Genomic DNA, 15,300 nt, shown 5'->3' on the forward strand with positions numbered 1-15,300 from the left:
AGCTGTTGGGATTTTCCTAAATTTCAAAACAGCAAAGTCTTTAGGATGAGCTGTCTGATCTTAATTCTTCCTCAGAGTGGGGTAACTAAGGGATAATTATGAGAATTATTAGTATGAAGGTCTGTTGCCTATCTGGGTGACTTTTATTAGAGCATCTTGCCTTATAAAATCGCCTCAGAAGGTGAAGACTCTCTTCTCGGGCACCCTAAAAAAGAAAACATCATCATAGTAATGGCATGATTGAGTTACACAATATAAACAAGAAAAATATCCTACTTCCTGTAAATCTGTCTGCTATCAAAATAAGAATGAAAGAAACTGTTACGCAATGTAAAACAAAAAAAATACTGGGAAAAACCTAAGTGTGCTTAAGTATGTGTTAAGAAACAACCGATAAATTAGAACTGTTGCAATCCATCTTGAATAATTTTGTTTGAAAAACGTTTGCAGAGGTTGATAAGCAAATTAGCATGACTTCATTTTTAATTTAACTATGAATTTCAATATATCTTTTTCAATTATTGTGAAAGATACATGCACACGTTTTCACAGTCTTTACAATGACAAAGCAGGCCATAGGGAATATTTGTATCCATTGCTGAAACAGTCTCCACAATGACATGTTGTCGTGCATTTGGCAATAAAACCAACCTATGTGATTTAGAATGATAAATAAGTTTGATGTGTGCTTTTTTTGTATGTGTCATATACGTTTGCAGACATAATTTACCCCTTTTATACCTCTAGACTCAAAACTCTGTAAGGGAAGATCCATGAAGTAACTGTTGTGTTAATAATAATTATAATAATCATTTGTTACACTTATATAGCGCTTATCTGGGTACTCAAAGCGCTTTGCATAGAAGGGGGGGAATCCTTATCTCCTCAACCACCACCAATGTGCAGCATCCACCTGGATGATGCGACAGCAGCCATATTGTGCCAGAACACCCACCACACACCAGCTTACTGGTGGAGAGGAGACAGAGTGATTAAGCCAATCAGATTCAGTGTATGGGGATGATTACTCTTTTTTTTCGAAGGACATCCTGGGATTTTTAATGACCACAGAGTCAGGACCTGGGTTTAACGTCTCATCCGAAGGACTGTGCTTGTTACAGTATAGTGTCCCCATCACTATACTGGGGCGTTAGGACCCACACAGACCACAGGGTGAGCGCCCCCTACTGGCCTCACTAACACCTCTACCAGCAGCAACCTGGTTTTCTCAGGAGGTCTACCATCCAGGTACTAACCAGGCTCAGCCCTGCTTAGCTTCAATGGGCAACCAGTCTTGGGCTACAGGGTGATATGGCTGCTGCTGTTAATGGATCACCAATATCAAATTAGAATAAAGTAAAAAATAATAATAAAAAAGAGAAAAAATTGATGCAAAATTGAAGCCTGAAAAACCAACTATATACAAGAACATGGAAGATTTTTATACAATGTATCTTTTTTCTACAGCTAAATAAATAAGTGGACTGAAATTATCACTCGCATTTATGGGAGTAAATTATATAAATATATGATACAAAATGAATTAATCATATTCTTTTACACTGATAATAAATTTGATTATTTGATCATTATTTGAAAAGTAAGAAATGTTCTGTGTTAAGACGCCTACCTCCAAACAGGCCAAATGGATGTCCTTTATAATGCATTGAGAGCCAGACAGCACAGACTGTTTTAAAAGCAGACAGCTTAACTCCAGGGTGGCAAGACGCACCTTCCCATCTGAAACACACACACACACGCACACACTTGTGATAAAGCAAAACAAAACCCATTAGGTGCAACTGTTCTAAATTTACTACTGAATCAAACTGGCATTACCACAGCAGACCAAACATGTGGGATTTCATATTACGCAAATAACTTCTGAGAAAATCTAGCAAACGTGTCTTTAAAAAAGGAAGAGTGGGGCATTATAGCTCAGATGTGATGTGCGTAACCACGGCAACAGCCAAAGAACCATGTTGGCAAACAAACGCGCTGCAAATGAAAGAGAAAATCTAAAGTTTAGCTTCTTATCATGCTAGTGTCACAAATGGACACTGGATGGAAATGTCAAAACCACAAAGAGCATGAATCATTCAATATGAGGACAACAGTTTATCATGCGTATATTGCGGACTCAATCAGTTGTACGATTTAATCCTAAGTATTGCAGAGTATCAATGATGGGCTTTCAGAAAACTCAATTTAGCATCATGCAAGCAAATGTAATGTGAAGCAAGTGAACGTTCAAATGTCACAACAATTACAGGAGCCCCTGAAAGGAGAAACTGGCTACAATTCCTCTTCACAAAGGTGAAAGTGATCAACGGTTAGAGGAAATTGGTTGCAGCTTTGTGTTACTCAAGGTTGTGGTCAAGTGTGTGGAGCTAAAGAAATGTGCATCAGGCTAAAGGGCATTCAAATAACAACTGATACTTCACTAAGCTCTGGCCCTCTTGCACACAATGACGGACGGTTGATGAAGCTTTTCAGAACATCCCATAGGAATAAACTGGAGATTTCTGTAAACAGTGCGATGTAAAATGTGCTCATAAAGTGGTAAAATTGAAGAGATATTATCCTGACATGGGCTGGAATGAACTCTGCATTGTTATCTGCCATTTTTCTTGAAAATAATGTTAAAAATTAATGGTTAATATTATTTTCCATCTGTTGCCTTGGTTACATCATCAGAAAATCAATTTCAGAGCAGTATTATTATTGTTAAAACTATTACAAAAAAATCCATTAATTGAAATAAACCTGAAATGAAATATTTTTTGAATTTAAAATGTTTAAATGTTGCTTTGGGAATTAACTAAAATAAGACAAAAAAAATAAAATGTAAGTTACTAAAATGACTTAGTAACTAAAAATTAAAAATGAAAGTTAAATACATACATACAAAATTAAATGAAAAAACAAAAAGTGAAAATATTTAAATAAAAGCTAATTCAAAATATTAATAAATACAATAATAGTATATAAATAATACTAAAATTAACACTTTTTCAAAAGCAGAGAAAGTTATTACAGTTTAGATAAAGAAACTGCCTATAATAACTTTTTGAAACACGTACAGTACATTAATACCAGATACAGTCTCAAAAGAGAAAGTCCATTTTGATTTCATGTACCGGTAGTCTTTAACCACTTTAGTTTGGACATATAAACAAGTTTGACGCATTAAAACCACAGCTGATATTTACTAAACACACACAAGAAGTTTTGCTTAAGCTGTTTGTACATAAAATGTTTCACAATCACTAGATTGAAATATCAGTAAAGGTCAACAATGAATAAACAGTGAATGCTTTGATCTGCACAGTCAAGTTCAGGCACAACGATGGAATCTGCTGTAATGTAATATGTAATGAGCATGTCCAAGCAAGTGAAGGATAATATTTGGAGTCAGTTAAATACAGTACAGTAGAGTGAGAACGTGCAGGTGAGACGTGGAGGATGAGTGTGTGTGTGTGAGTCTCTCTCCACGTACCTGGCTGAGCAGCCTGGTTCATGATTCGGATAACTCTCTCCACCAGCACCTGACTGTAAGAGTTCCTGTCTTGATTTGGCACAGGTAGCTGGATCCTCTCTAAGAGCTCCGGGTTTATACCTGCACGTACACACATAAACAAAAAAGATGCAAAGATCAGAATGTTGGAGCATGATGTTAATGAATATATATGGATATAATTATATTATTTTAACATACAAATCTGAATTTTCACATGATCCTTCAAAAATTATTTTAATATGCTAATTTGGTGCTCAAGAAACATTTCTCATTATTACCAACGTCTAGGGTTGTTACCATATATATTGTTACCCAGGTATAAAATATCTATTGGTAGAGATTTTGCTATATTGTGTATCGCGCCATGTAAATATATAGTGATGTTGTCACTTCAGAGTGATACATTTGCATGAATAAGAATATAAAGAGTGGGATGTGCTTGATGTTAAAGGACAAGTTCGGTATTTTACACTTAAAGCCCTGTTTACAGATCGTATCTGATGAAATAGAACGGTTAAGATAAAAATTTGGACACATGCTCCTGTCCCGAGAATTTTAGGTTTATTATTATCACAGAGTGGTCAGCGGTGTTCACTGATATGCGCACTCAAAAATCGCTGAAAAAGATGCCTTCCAACAGTTTTTATCGTAGTTTTTGTCAAACTCCATTGACTTGTATTGAATGTGCTGTGTGAGGTACGGTATTACTCCGCCGCTTCTTCTTCTGCTTCTTCTGTGTATTCAATGAAATGCCAGCGGTTTGCTTGCAATTGGCAAAGGTGCATTATCGCCACCAACTGGGCTGGAGTGTCTATTATTCAAGCTCTCAACGGAAGAATCACGGGTGTGAGACGTTTGGCAAAAAAGGTCCACAAAAGCGAAATAAACCTAAAATTCTCGGGACAGGAGCATGTGTCCAAATTTTTATCTTAACCGTTCTATTTCTATTTCATCAGATACGATCTGTAAACAGGGCTTTAAGTGTAAAATACCGAACTTGTCCTTTAAAGAGAGTTCCCTTTCGCGTTTTTTCTCTCGAAATTGCGTCGACAGCTGACGCTTTGGAGAAATTCCCGCTTTGAAAATGCTGAAGCCTGATTGAATCCCGCTATCGCACCTGCAATAGTCAATGGCGCTCAAGCAGAGAAAGGCCCGTCGCTATATAAGCCTGCGCTGAGCGCTATTGACTTCTTTAATTTTTCTCCTTCACTCAAGCCTGTCGTTTCACCGGGGATATTCTTGCCTGAGCGGACGACACAGAAAGAAGTTATCCCCTACTGCCTTGTTTTAAGCACGAAGTGCTTTGGCCTCAGTCACGTTATTTAAAGCATAGTAGGCTACTGTCTCTGACCAAGGGACTGGATTATGTCAGCGGACCTGAAATATGTCTACTTTTTTAATGGGCATTTGCTTATGTCAATCACCTTGTCTATCATGCAAGAGTGCTCTTGTTGCCACCATATTCACAATAGCCTGGCCAAATGTCCTGGCAATAAGATTTCGAATGGCACAAGAAGGCTAATATACTCTGGTCCCTTCACATGGCCAACTAGTGTTGAGCACTATTTTCAGTTTTATTTTTTTAAAAACTGTATGATGAGGCTTACGCCTAGATGTGGTCATTTAAGTGCTCTCAACGCCGCTCAGAGCTCAGGTTTTAACGCTACAAGTGTTTGATTCTCCCAGCATGATCTCTGACGAAAGACCTTAAAGCATTCGCTGTGCCCTGTTAGTACGCTGCATACTTATGTGGATAGAAACCAGTCATTTTCTCCTTTCAGAGCAACTGTTCATCTGCTTCGGAGAGGTAAGAAAGGCTATCCGGTGCAAAGCAGACACTTTCGCACTAGATAGTAGAGGCTATCCGTCTGACTTATGCTACCAAGAGGGACTGCTCTATAGGGTTCATGCCCACTCCATTAGGGGTTTGGCTGCGTCTTGGGCTTGGTCTTAGATATGTCCATTACAGGACATTTGCCTAGAAATGGGATGGCCTTTGCTAGATTCTATGACCTTTAAATCCCTTCTTTTGCACCGCATGTGCTGTCTTGTGTAATGGGAGAGGGGTGAGTCGTCATTGGAAGGCTGAAAGACCTTGTGGTCACACCCCTCCTCAGTGAGTGGTTACAACTATACGCTGGCTCTCTACACATGTTTTTATTTATTTTGAACAAATATATTCATCGCACAACCTGCAGCGTTCTGCGTTGGTATTTTCATGGTAATCAAAGGGGCTTCAGCTAGCAGCTGCCTGCGTGAGATTGTTATTTATATTATATAAAAAAATGACTTACTCTTGACTGAATTACTTTTTTTTAGCTTTAATAAGAATACATTTATATTTAAATCATGCAGTGAAGACTATGCAATACATTTTTTTATGTTAAATCAATTGTACCTTAAAAACTTAATTTGTTTAATTTCATATTTTTGTTATATTGTACTTGAATTGTAAAAAAAAGTCACATTTTTAATAACAATTGAAATAAAATGACACAAAACAACTATATTTTGATACCATTTCTCATATCGGGAAATAAGAAGTTGGTCATATAGCCCACCCCTACCAACATCCAAAACAGAATTATAACATTATAAATGTCTTTACAGTCACTTTTGATCAATTTAATGTGTTCTTACAGAATAAAAGTATTAATTTCTTTAAAAAAATATCTATAAATGAATAATACTTAAAAATACTTATATTTTATATAGTCTCTTTTACATCTCTTCCCATAATTATCAATTTATTTGCATGCTTTGCTTAAAGGGGGTCGCACACCGGATGAGAAGTGCAGCGCCACACCGCACCGTAGCAAGGTATCGCACACCGGACGCACACTTTCTTAGTTTATGGCCAGCAATATTGTTATGTTTAAGGACATTATGGAATTAAGATAATGTCTGTACTATGTTATGATTGTACTGTATAATTAAATACAATCGTTGCTGAGTCTGCAGTCTGAACACTTTACCTCAGAGCGTCCGTTAACTGAATTAATTGAGAATCTCACCTGAAAATCCGATAACATCAGCAATTATCATCCACGCAGCTGATTTCTGTTAATGAATGTAAAACTAAATGTATATTGCAGCACAGGGTGAAGTCAGTATACATTAACGACGATTTGAGACAAATATAATGTCAATTTAATATAAAACTATGTAAATGGTGCTCTGTGGCGCAGCAGGATTTGGAACAAGGTCCTGAGCCATTGCTGGGTGCCGTGGACAGATGCGGAATGGCGCCGCCGGTCTGTGTACACTCATAGAGAATAATGTGTTCAAATTTTAAAGACGTGGCGCTGCGCTTCTTGTCCAGTGTGCCGCCCCCTTGAGACTGTTATTGCTGAAGAGACAGATAATATACCTTTGCTGTGAGACACGGCATACAGGAGACAAAGCACAAACAGAGCCTGGTAATCCTCTGTGTCACAGTCCAGTGCATTATAGAACATGTCCAGGAAGGGCCTAGAAACAACAACCAAGATAACAGCTATTATATTTCATTGTTTCCGCTTGAAATCATGCAGAAGTTTGCACAACAGAACAATGAGTAAACTACGCAATGCACACACAGTTGATAAAGACTGTATTGTATAGTTTGAGTGTTGCAAATGTGAAAGGAATTTAACTAGGCAAGCTATTGTCTATAAATCATGTCAAAATGAGGCTGGCTTTGAGGAGCACTTATATCTAAATGCTAGTTACCTCCCCTCGAACTAAAAATAGTCTTCAGAGGTGTAAACTCTTCTTTTTAAGTACCAAATCATGTCCATGCAGAGTACTCCTAAGAATATTGCATTATCTTTTGGTTTAGATAAAACACAAATATCGCATTTGAAAGGCTTGTGCGCAGTCTGAACATGTCCTGGGCTCTTTTTCCTTGGAGCACGCTAATCTAAACAGGGGAGCTTTGCTGCACTTAAATGGAACTGAGCATAAGCCAATTGCAGGGTCATCAGTTCAATGTTAATACCCGCTAACACTGCTGACACTGATAAAGTACTATTTTGGACCACAATGCAGTTTTAATGGATAAACTGTTGCTTCTCAAGTTTCTCTTCAATTAAATGTTAGAGCAGCATAGATCCGCTGACTCTTAATGAAAAGTGAAAATTGTCACTAGAGGTTTGCTTAACCTGACTAAATACATTTTTGTGGATGCTCTTAAAATGGTAAAGTTGTTCATAAATGTGTTTTCCAAGCCTAAAAAAGGTTTTGGTTGGTTGTGTACCTGCTCTTCTGGCCTTCGGATCGTGCTGCTGCAGCACTCTTCTCTTCGTCTGTAATGTTTTGTTCTGTCAACGTGGACACATCAGAGACCCTACATTTTTCCATCACCACCATCTCAATTTCTGCAAAACACAAACAACACAGACTATAACAGCACAGCTGGATTTTGGCATTGTATATGTGAGATGTCAGCCATGGAAGATCCCCGCACCAAACTGATCTGAGCTGTCTTAAGTTAAACTAATGGATTTCCCTTGAAATTATTTCATGTCTGCAGACATAAAAAAAAAAAAGGGAAACCACTTGGGGGTATTTAATAATTTCTAAAACTAAATCTAACAGCCCAAGTCACAAGGGAATGTTTTCTATAGCTATATGTAATGATCACTGTGATTATTACAGTATACATGTTTTTATGTATGAAGTAGAGGACTGCGAGGGACTGTCTTTTTTGTCCCGGTAGGTTCTATTACGCACTCCCGCTTAAAATTCACTCTCTGTTCACCTGCTATCCGCTTATAATGATTTTATTCCTGACCCGACCTATCCCACTGAATTTAGATCTTGTTTCCAGAATCTCACAAGACCATTACAGACCATTCCATTACAGATTTACTCAAAACTTTTGCGATATTTTGTGAAATGACGCCGTTTCCATTAACATTCCATTCCATGTTATGCGACTAAAACGTAATTTTTTCCTCTCGAGATAAGTCACTCCAAAAACCATGGCAACGGATGTTGGTAGATTTATGCAAATCCCAGACACCGCACTAGACAATATTTTAAATCGAAGGAGACGTAGGCGTGTTATCCAAGCATTAATGGCAAGGAAAGTCCCTTATACTTGGGAGAGGCACATATGAGGTGTGTCTCCCTCCTATCTGCTTCAAGGTCAAGGTGGCTTTTTTTTGTTGTTGTTTAGAGTCTAGTATTCCTGTTATACTTTTGTCTTTTATAAGTTTAATAAATAACTCTTGTCTCGTCTTCTGTCTAAACATACCGTGCTTTCTTTAAAGAACGATAAACCTTTTACATATGCAAGGGGACTATTTCCATTGCAGTTTTGCGAAATATACCACCTCATGCGAGCGTATAAACTTTTTTGCGATATGGTTTTTTGCGAGTTTTTACTAAATTTACATGTTTCCATTTCCATTTCAATTTGCAATTTCAATTTGCACAATTTTAAGGGTAACGTTAATGGAAACGCAGCAACATTTAAATTTCCCCTATTGAAAGAGAGAGATTGGGTATAACAAATATAAAATATAGGCTATACAAAAATTGTATTTGTTATTTTTTATTCTTTTCAAATTTAAGACAGTAGAAAAAAAAATCAGCAAAATAAATTTTATATGACATCTGTCACTCAAAGTTATAAGCAAAATATGAATAAATGAAAACCGTTGCCTTATAGCTATTGCGAAATTAAATCACTTTTTGAAAAAAAACAATTTAACATCCATCCAATATCCAGCTTCAGTGTCTCTCATCCAAAAGCCCACCACCATGCTTGCTCACATTCATATTTGTTTATTGTCAAGCCATGTTCAAGTTTCACTCTCAAGTTTACGTTTAGGTGTTAAGTTCCCTTTCGAACGGTCATTTCGTATTGCGTAGCTATACGCAGTGGGGAAACTCCCTTTCCTCGATTTACTGAAGCTTATATGTAAAACGCATTTGCAGCTGCACAGCTAGCACATTGACCATCATAGGCTGTGCTGCAGCAACTGCACTTACATTGGCGTGGGCGGGGTGTGGCCTTAGCCTATAATAGTCCCGCAAAATCGCCATTATAGCAGATATAACTCCTTCAGCAACAACTCCACGTCTCTGACTGTGTTTACTGAACTTGGCCGTTGAACAAGCCCTTTCAGCCTGAGCAAGCAGCATCTTCAGGAGACTACGCCTTTCAGCCGTTTTCTCCTGACGACGCGATATCCTTTTTTATATATCTATAACTTGTGCAAGGCGTTGTTCCAAATGCCTCGCTCATCCTGTGCCACGTGCGGAGGCAAGCTGCATGAGGCCGACGAACACGCAAGCTGCTTTTTTTATATGCCTGGGACCCCACCACGCAGAGAATGCACTCTCGACCGGCGGATGTGTGGCCTGCGAGGGCATGCCCATCTCCGTTCTGCGAACTCTGCTAGCTCTCTCTCGAGACAGAGACGCCGCGTCACCCGCGCTTCCTTTTCCGGCGCTACTTCAGCCGAGAAAAAAGCAGCGCCGCAGCCAAAGGCACCCGGAAAGCATGGACGTCAGTGAACGCACACCGGCCACGTCCCCACGTGCTTCACTGTCGCCAGAGCAATCACCCTCACCGGTCCTGTTTGTGGGAGATCAGCACGGGGAGTCTCCTTCGGCGGATCCGGTGAACGCGACGACAGCCTCTCAATTGCTGCGTCTGAGGAGTAATGGCCGGGCTCTCTCGACCCCATCATGGCTTCCCAGGCAGAGAGCAGTGTGTCAGCGACCAGGACCAACTCCGACACCGAAATGCTACGGATCCTGACCAAGGCCGTCGCGGACCTCAAGCTTGAGTGGTCCTTGCCCCATGAGCCCCCTCGAAGCTGGCTTGATGGCTGGATTCTCCTGAGGCGCCAACAGGCCCCTCGTCACAAGCCCGCGCTATTTTTCCCGGAGGTGCACGAGGAGCTGACCAAGACGGGGCGCGCGCCTTACTCAGCACGTGAGCGTTCATCAGCAGACCAGCAGCAGTGAGCGCGTCGCTTCAAACAAACAGCGTTTTCACGGCGACCCAAATAAACACACAAAAAGAGTATGTTTCATAATCACAACACACAAGTTTTCGGTCCCCCTCCACCAGGTGCCTTCCTCCCTGTTTTAACACTGACTTCCCCCCAGGCCAATACACCGTTCTGCCGTTGGGTCTGTCATTGGCACCCCGTACATTCACGAAATGAGACATCAGGGAGTACGCGTTTTGATTTATCTCGACGATTGGCTGGTACTAGCACAGTTGAGAACTGAGCTTCTAGCGCACAGGGATTTGATTCTCGGCCATTTACAATGCCTGGGTCTCACAATCAATATTGTCAAAAGCAAACTGATCCCCAGTCAGAGCATTGTCTTTCTGGGCACAGTTGGACTCGGTGACGATGACAGCGCGTGCTCTCGGTGCGGACGCTGGCAGCCTCGTTCAGAGCGCGCGCCCCTCAGGAAATTTCAGAAACTTCTCGGTCTCATGGCAGCAGCAGCATCATCAGTACTCCGTATGGGATTACTGCGTATGCGCCCGCTGCAGCACTGGCTAAAACGGGGTGTGCCAACCCATGCATGGCATTCAGGCAGCCTGCACATCACGGTGAATCACGGTTGTTTAAGAACACTCATTCCCTGGCGGGCTCAGAACTGGTACATCGAGGGTGTGACCATGGGAGTGGTTTCCAGGAGGAAAGTAGTGTTCACAGACGCCTCCAACCTAGGTTGGAGAGCGCTGCACGAGGGCAAGCTTGCCTCCGGCCTCTGGTCGAGCACGGAGCAGAGCTTACATATCAACTGTCTGAAAGCAGTTGGTTTGGCCCTGAAAACTTTTTTGGCAAACCTACAGGGTCACCACGTCTTAGTCCGCACGGACAACATGTCGATGGTGGCCTACATAAACCGCCAGGATGGCATCAGGTCAGGCAGCCTGCATGCCATGGTGAGAGACCTCCTCGTATGGGCACAGACCAATCTGAGCACTCTGAGGGCAACGCATATCCCGGGCATTCAGAATCTGGGTGCGGATATGCTCTCACGGGGCAACACTCCCCTGGGCGAGTGGGCCCTGGACTTACAGACGGTCAGTCTGATAAGTGTGTTCGGAGAGGCCGAAGTCGACCTCGAGAGACAACACTCATTGCACAGTGTTCTTCTCAAAGAACAGGGACGCGCTGGCCCACCCCATCCACAAGTCATCAAACGGATCAGGGAGATCAGATGCCCAGTCCTTCTGGTAGCCCCTCTCTGGAAATCCAGACCGTGGTTCCCGGAGCTGGTGCAGCTGTCAGACACAGTCCCGTGGCCTGTTCCAATGCAGAAAAACCTCCTCTCTCAGGTGAACGGGACAATATGGCATCCCGACCCGACTTATGGGCCCCTCCATGTATGACCCCTAAAAGGGTACCCAGGGACCTTCCTGTGAAGGTCTTAAACACTATCTCTGAAGCCAGGGCCCCATCTACTCGGCGCCTGTATGCTTTAAAATGGTCGGGTTTTTCCAGCTGGTGCTTGAAAAGTCGTTTTGACCCAGAGTCATGTGAGGTACCTGTGGTGCCCTCCTTCCTACAGGAGCTGTTGGACGCGGGCTGTTCCCCGTCCACGCTCAAAGTGTATGTGGCAGCTATTGCAGCGCATCATGCTCTGGTAGCTGGCCAATCACTGGGAAGAAATGAACTGGTGGTACGGTTTCTGAAAGGGGCTAGGAGAATTAACCCCTCCAGATCTCCGTCTGTGCCTCCCTGGGACCTATCCACAGTCCTGGAGGCTCTGAGGGGTCCGCCCTTTGAACCGCTCGAGTCGGTTGACCTTAAGCCTCTCTCGCTAAAGACTGCTCTCCTGTTGGCATTGGCATCTATCAAGCGAGTGGGGGATCTGCAGGCGCTCTCTGTGAGCCCCTCCTGTTTGGAGTTTGGAGTAGGGGACTCCAAAGTCACCCTCAAGCCCAGGCATGGTTATATACCCAAAGTGCTCTCAACGCCGTTCAGAGCTCAGGTTATCACATTATTGGCCCTTCCCCCTTCAGCCGAGGATGGGGAGGTTAATCTTCTCTGCCCTGTCAGAGCACTGATAATCTATCTGGAGCTTTCTGCATCTTTCAGACATTCAGAACAGCTTTTTGTCTGTTTTGGTGGCCGATCCGGTTACTAAGCAAAGACTGTCTAGATATAGTGGATGCCATTTCTATGGCTTATACCTCAGTGGGTCATGTCTGCCCCATAGGTATCAAGGCCCATTCGACCAGAGGCATGGCTTCGTCATGGGCTTGGTCGTCTGGGTTTCCCATTCAATATATTTGTGATGCGGCCGGCCTCGCCTTCCACATTTATGAAGTTTTATATGGAAGTGCCTTCCCTTCAGGCGAAGGTGTTTTCTGTATGATGAAGACCCGACGGTGTCTGGTCTTGTCTAAATACTACTGTGCACAATTGAATTGAATTGAATTGAATTGAATTTATTTCAGGATAGCCCTTTGAGATGTATCATCTCATTTTCAAGGGGGTCCTGCGCACATACAGACACAAGACACAGATACAAACATACAAAACAATACCTCGCTCACCTGCCCTGCACCCACAATTAACATAGCACACATATTAAAGTATTACTAAATGTTTTTAACATGAGCCATTTATATGTAATACCATTGGTGTCCCTAATTACAAGAACATGTAGTTTTAAGAAAAGAAAAAAGTGACGATTTGAATAAACCAAATGTAGAAATGGACCTCAAAAAAAGAGGAAGGTTAATCCAATCATGAGGGGCTTTATATTGGAATGCTCTCCTACCAGCTACAGAAAATAACCTTGGCACCGTAAAAAATGTTGGATATTGGAGGTGTCTAAAGCCGCGTTTCCACCGAAATTACCCGGAACAATTTGTCCCAGGAACTTTTTTTGCCCCAGACCGGTTGCTTTCTGCGTTTACACCACGGTCTAAAGTACCGGGAAGATTATAAACTGTGCGCGACTGCTCCTCCCAGTCTGCGACGGACAGTAATCAGTTTTGAGTGCCACATTTATAATAAGTATGGAGGAGATTCAAACTGAGCTGCAGTTGTTTGTGATGTATTGGTTTACTAACGAGGTAATTAACAAAACGGCAGAAAAGAAACGAGCTCTGACTATTACGGACATTGACCGTGAGATGGCTGGGACAAATGCGCTGAAAATTTCCTCTTCCACAAATACGCTTAATAAAGCCTCGTCGTCGGTCCAGCTGCGTGTTTTAAAAAAAAATTAAATTCCATATTTGCAGACAGACGACTCTTACTGCATGAAGCCACGAACCGCAATAGATTTTTTTTAAATGCCGGTTAAAATAGAATGCTGCGTGGAGTCATCCAATAAAAATGCGGCGTGAACTCAACCAATCAGCATGTTCAGCGTACATGTCCCGCCCCCGAAAGTTCCTGAACTTTGGAAAAGTACTACCTCGCTAGCAGGGACTTTCGGGGGGGGGAAATATTTACCCGGAACTTCATTTAGACCCTGGTTCCTGCGGTGTAAACACACAGAGTACCAGCCCAAAGTTCCTGCGGTGGAAACGCGGCTTAAGTGAGTATGTTGAGGAATAGGGTATTAAGTGCTGTTTAAGGTATGCAGGACAATTGGAATTAACACATTTAAAAATAAACAAAATCCAGTTAATTTTCCACAAATCCACAATCACATTCATGTATATAAAACCCGCTTTGGCTGGTTATAATTTTCCCATACTATATCCCGACAGTGTCGAGGTTATTGGGTATATTATGTCAGTGGTATTACTGACACATTATTCTAGACCCGACGGTGTCCGGGGTGTTTTATGGCTTGTTCTGTGTGCTCAGGGATCCTGAGTCACGGTGGCAACCAGTTATTTATGGTGCAGCGTTTTACAGGGCGTCCCCACTGCGTATAGCTACGCAATCAGAAGTGACCGTTCGAAAGGGAACTACTCGGTTACTATCGTAGCCTCAGTTCCCTGAGATAGGGAACGAGTATTGCGTAGCCGGCCGCACCATAGTAACCTGGAGAGGTGTCGCTTCAGTCGTTAAAACCTGCTATAATGGCGATTTTGCGGGACTATTATAGGCGCGGGGGGGCCCTACGTCATACACGTCAGAGCCCCCCGCGGGGCGTGGCCTTAGCCTATAATAGTCCTGCAAAAATGTGCCCACGCCATTGGAAATGCAGTTGCTGCAGAACAGCCTATGAGCAGGTCTGATGCTCAATGTGCTAGCTGTGCAGCTGCAAATGCGTTTAAGCTTCAGTAAATCGAGGAAAGGGAGTTTCCCCACTGCGTATAGCTACGCAATACGAAGTGACCGTTTGAAAGGGAACTGATGTTACGATAGTAACCGATTAGTTTCTGTGTTTTGTCAATAAACTGCATTTGGGTTCTTCACAACTAACCTACAGTGGATTTATGTTACATTATTGAAGAGTTACAAATTTTAGAACAATTACATGTTATGTATTTTCTTATTAATTAGTATTTAAGCAGTGTATTGGTAGTTAGTACACTCTTAAAAAGTCCATAAAAATAGGGTACAGTATACTGTGTGAATATGATGGAATTATCCATATTGATTTTTCAAAGGTTTTACACCTGTATTTTAAATTACGCATTGCATTTAGTGTTTAAGGTTTACAATGTTACAACTTACTTAACGGATAATGTCCTGGCCGAAAATTACCAGTACCTTTTTCCATTTTTCTACATTTTTTTCTAACAGTGTACCTAATTGAACAACAATTATTAGAACAAGCTAATAACATGCTGTATCATAAATCAACAATTATTATTGATTTCAACTAGCAACTTAATTCAC

General features: G+C 41.7%; 1 protein-coding gene across 5 annotated transcripts in view; it reads right to left on the reverse strand.

Annotated features, from left to right (window-relative positions):
* Nucleotides 1–15,300, reverse strand: part of clec16a (C-type lectin domain containing 16A) — a 67,216-nt gene that overhangs the window by 33,649 nt on the left and 18,267 nt on the right. For all 5 annotated transcript variants that reach the window (XM_079632802.1, XM_079632801.1, XM_079632800.1 and 2 more), the window contains 5 exons: nucleotides 7,758–7,878; nucleotides 6,891–6,991; nucleotides 3,500–3,619; nucleotides 1,631–1,740; nucleotides 161–205 (listed from right to left, as the gene is read on the reverse strand). In XM_079632802.1, the coding sequence (XP_079488928.1) occupies nucleotides 161–205; nucleotides 1,631–1,740; nucleotides 3,500–3,619; nucleotides 6,891–6,991; nucleotides 7,758–7,878 (497 nt within the window). The remainder of the gene's footprint in view (nucleotides 1–160; nucleotides 206–1,630; nucleotides 1,741–3,499; nucleotides 3,620–6,890; nucleotides 6,992–7,757; nucleotides 7,879–15,300) is intronic.

This window comes from Phoxinus phoxinus, assembly GCF_949152265.1.
Source record: "Phoxinus phoxinus genome assembly, chromosome: 1".
Taxonomy (NCBI): Eukaryota; Metazoa; Chordata; class Actinopteri; order Cypriniformes; family Leuciscidae; genus Phoxinus; species Phoxinus phoxinus.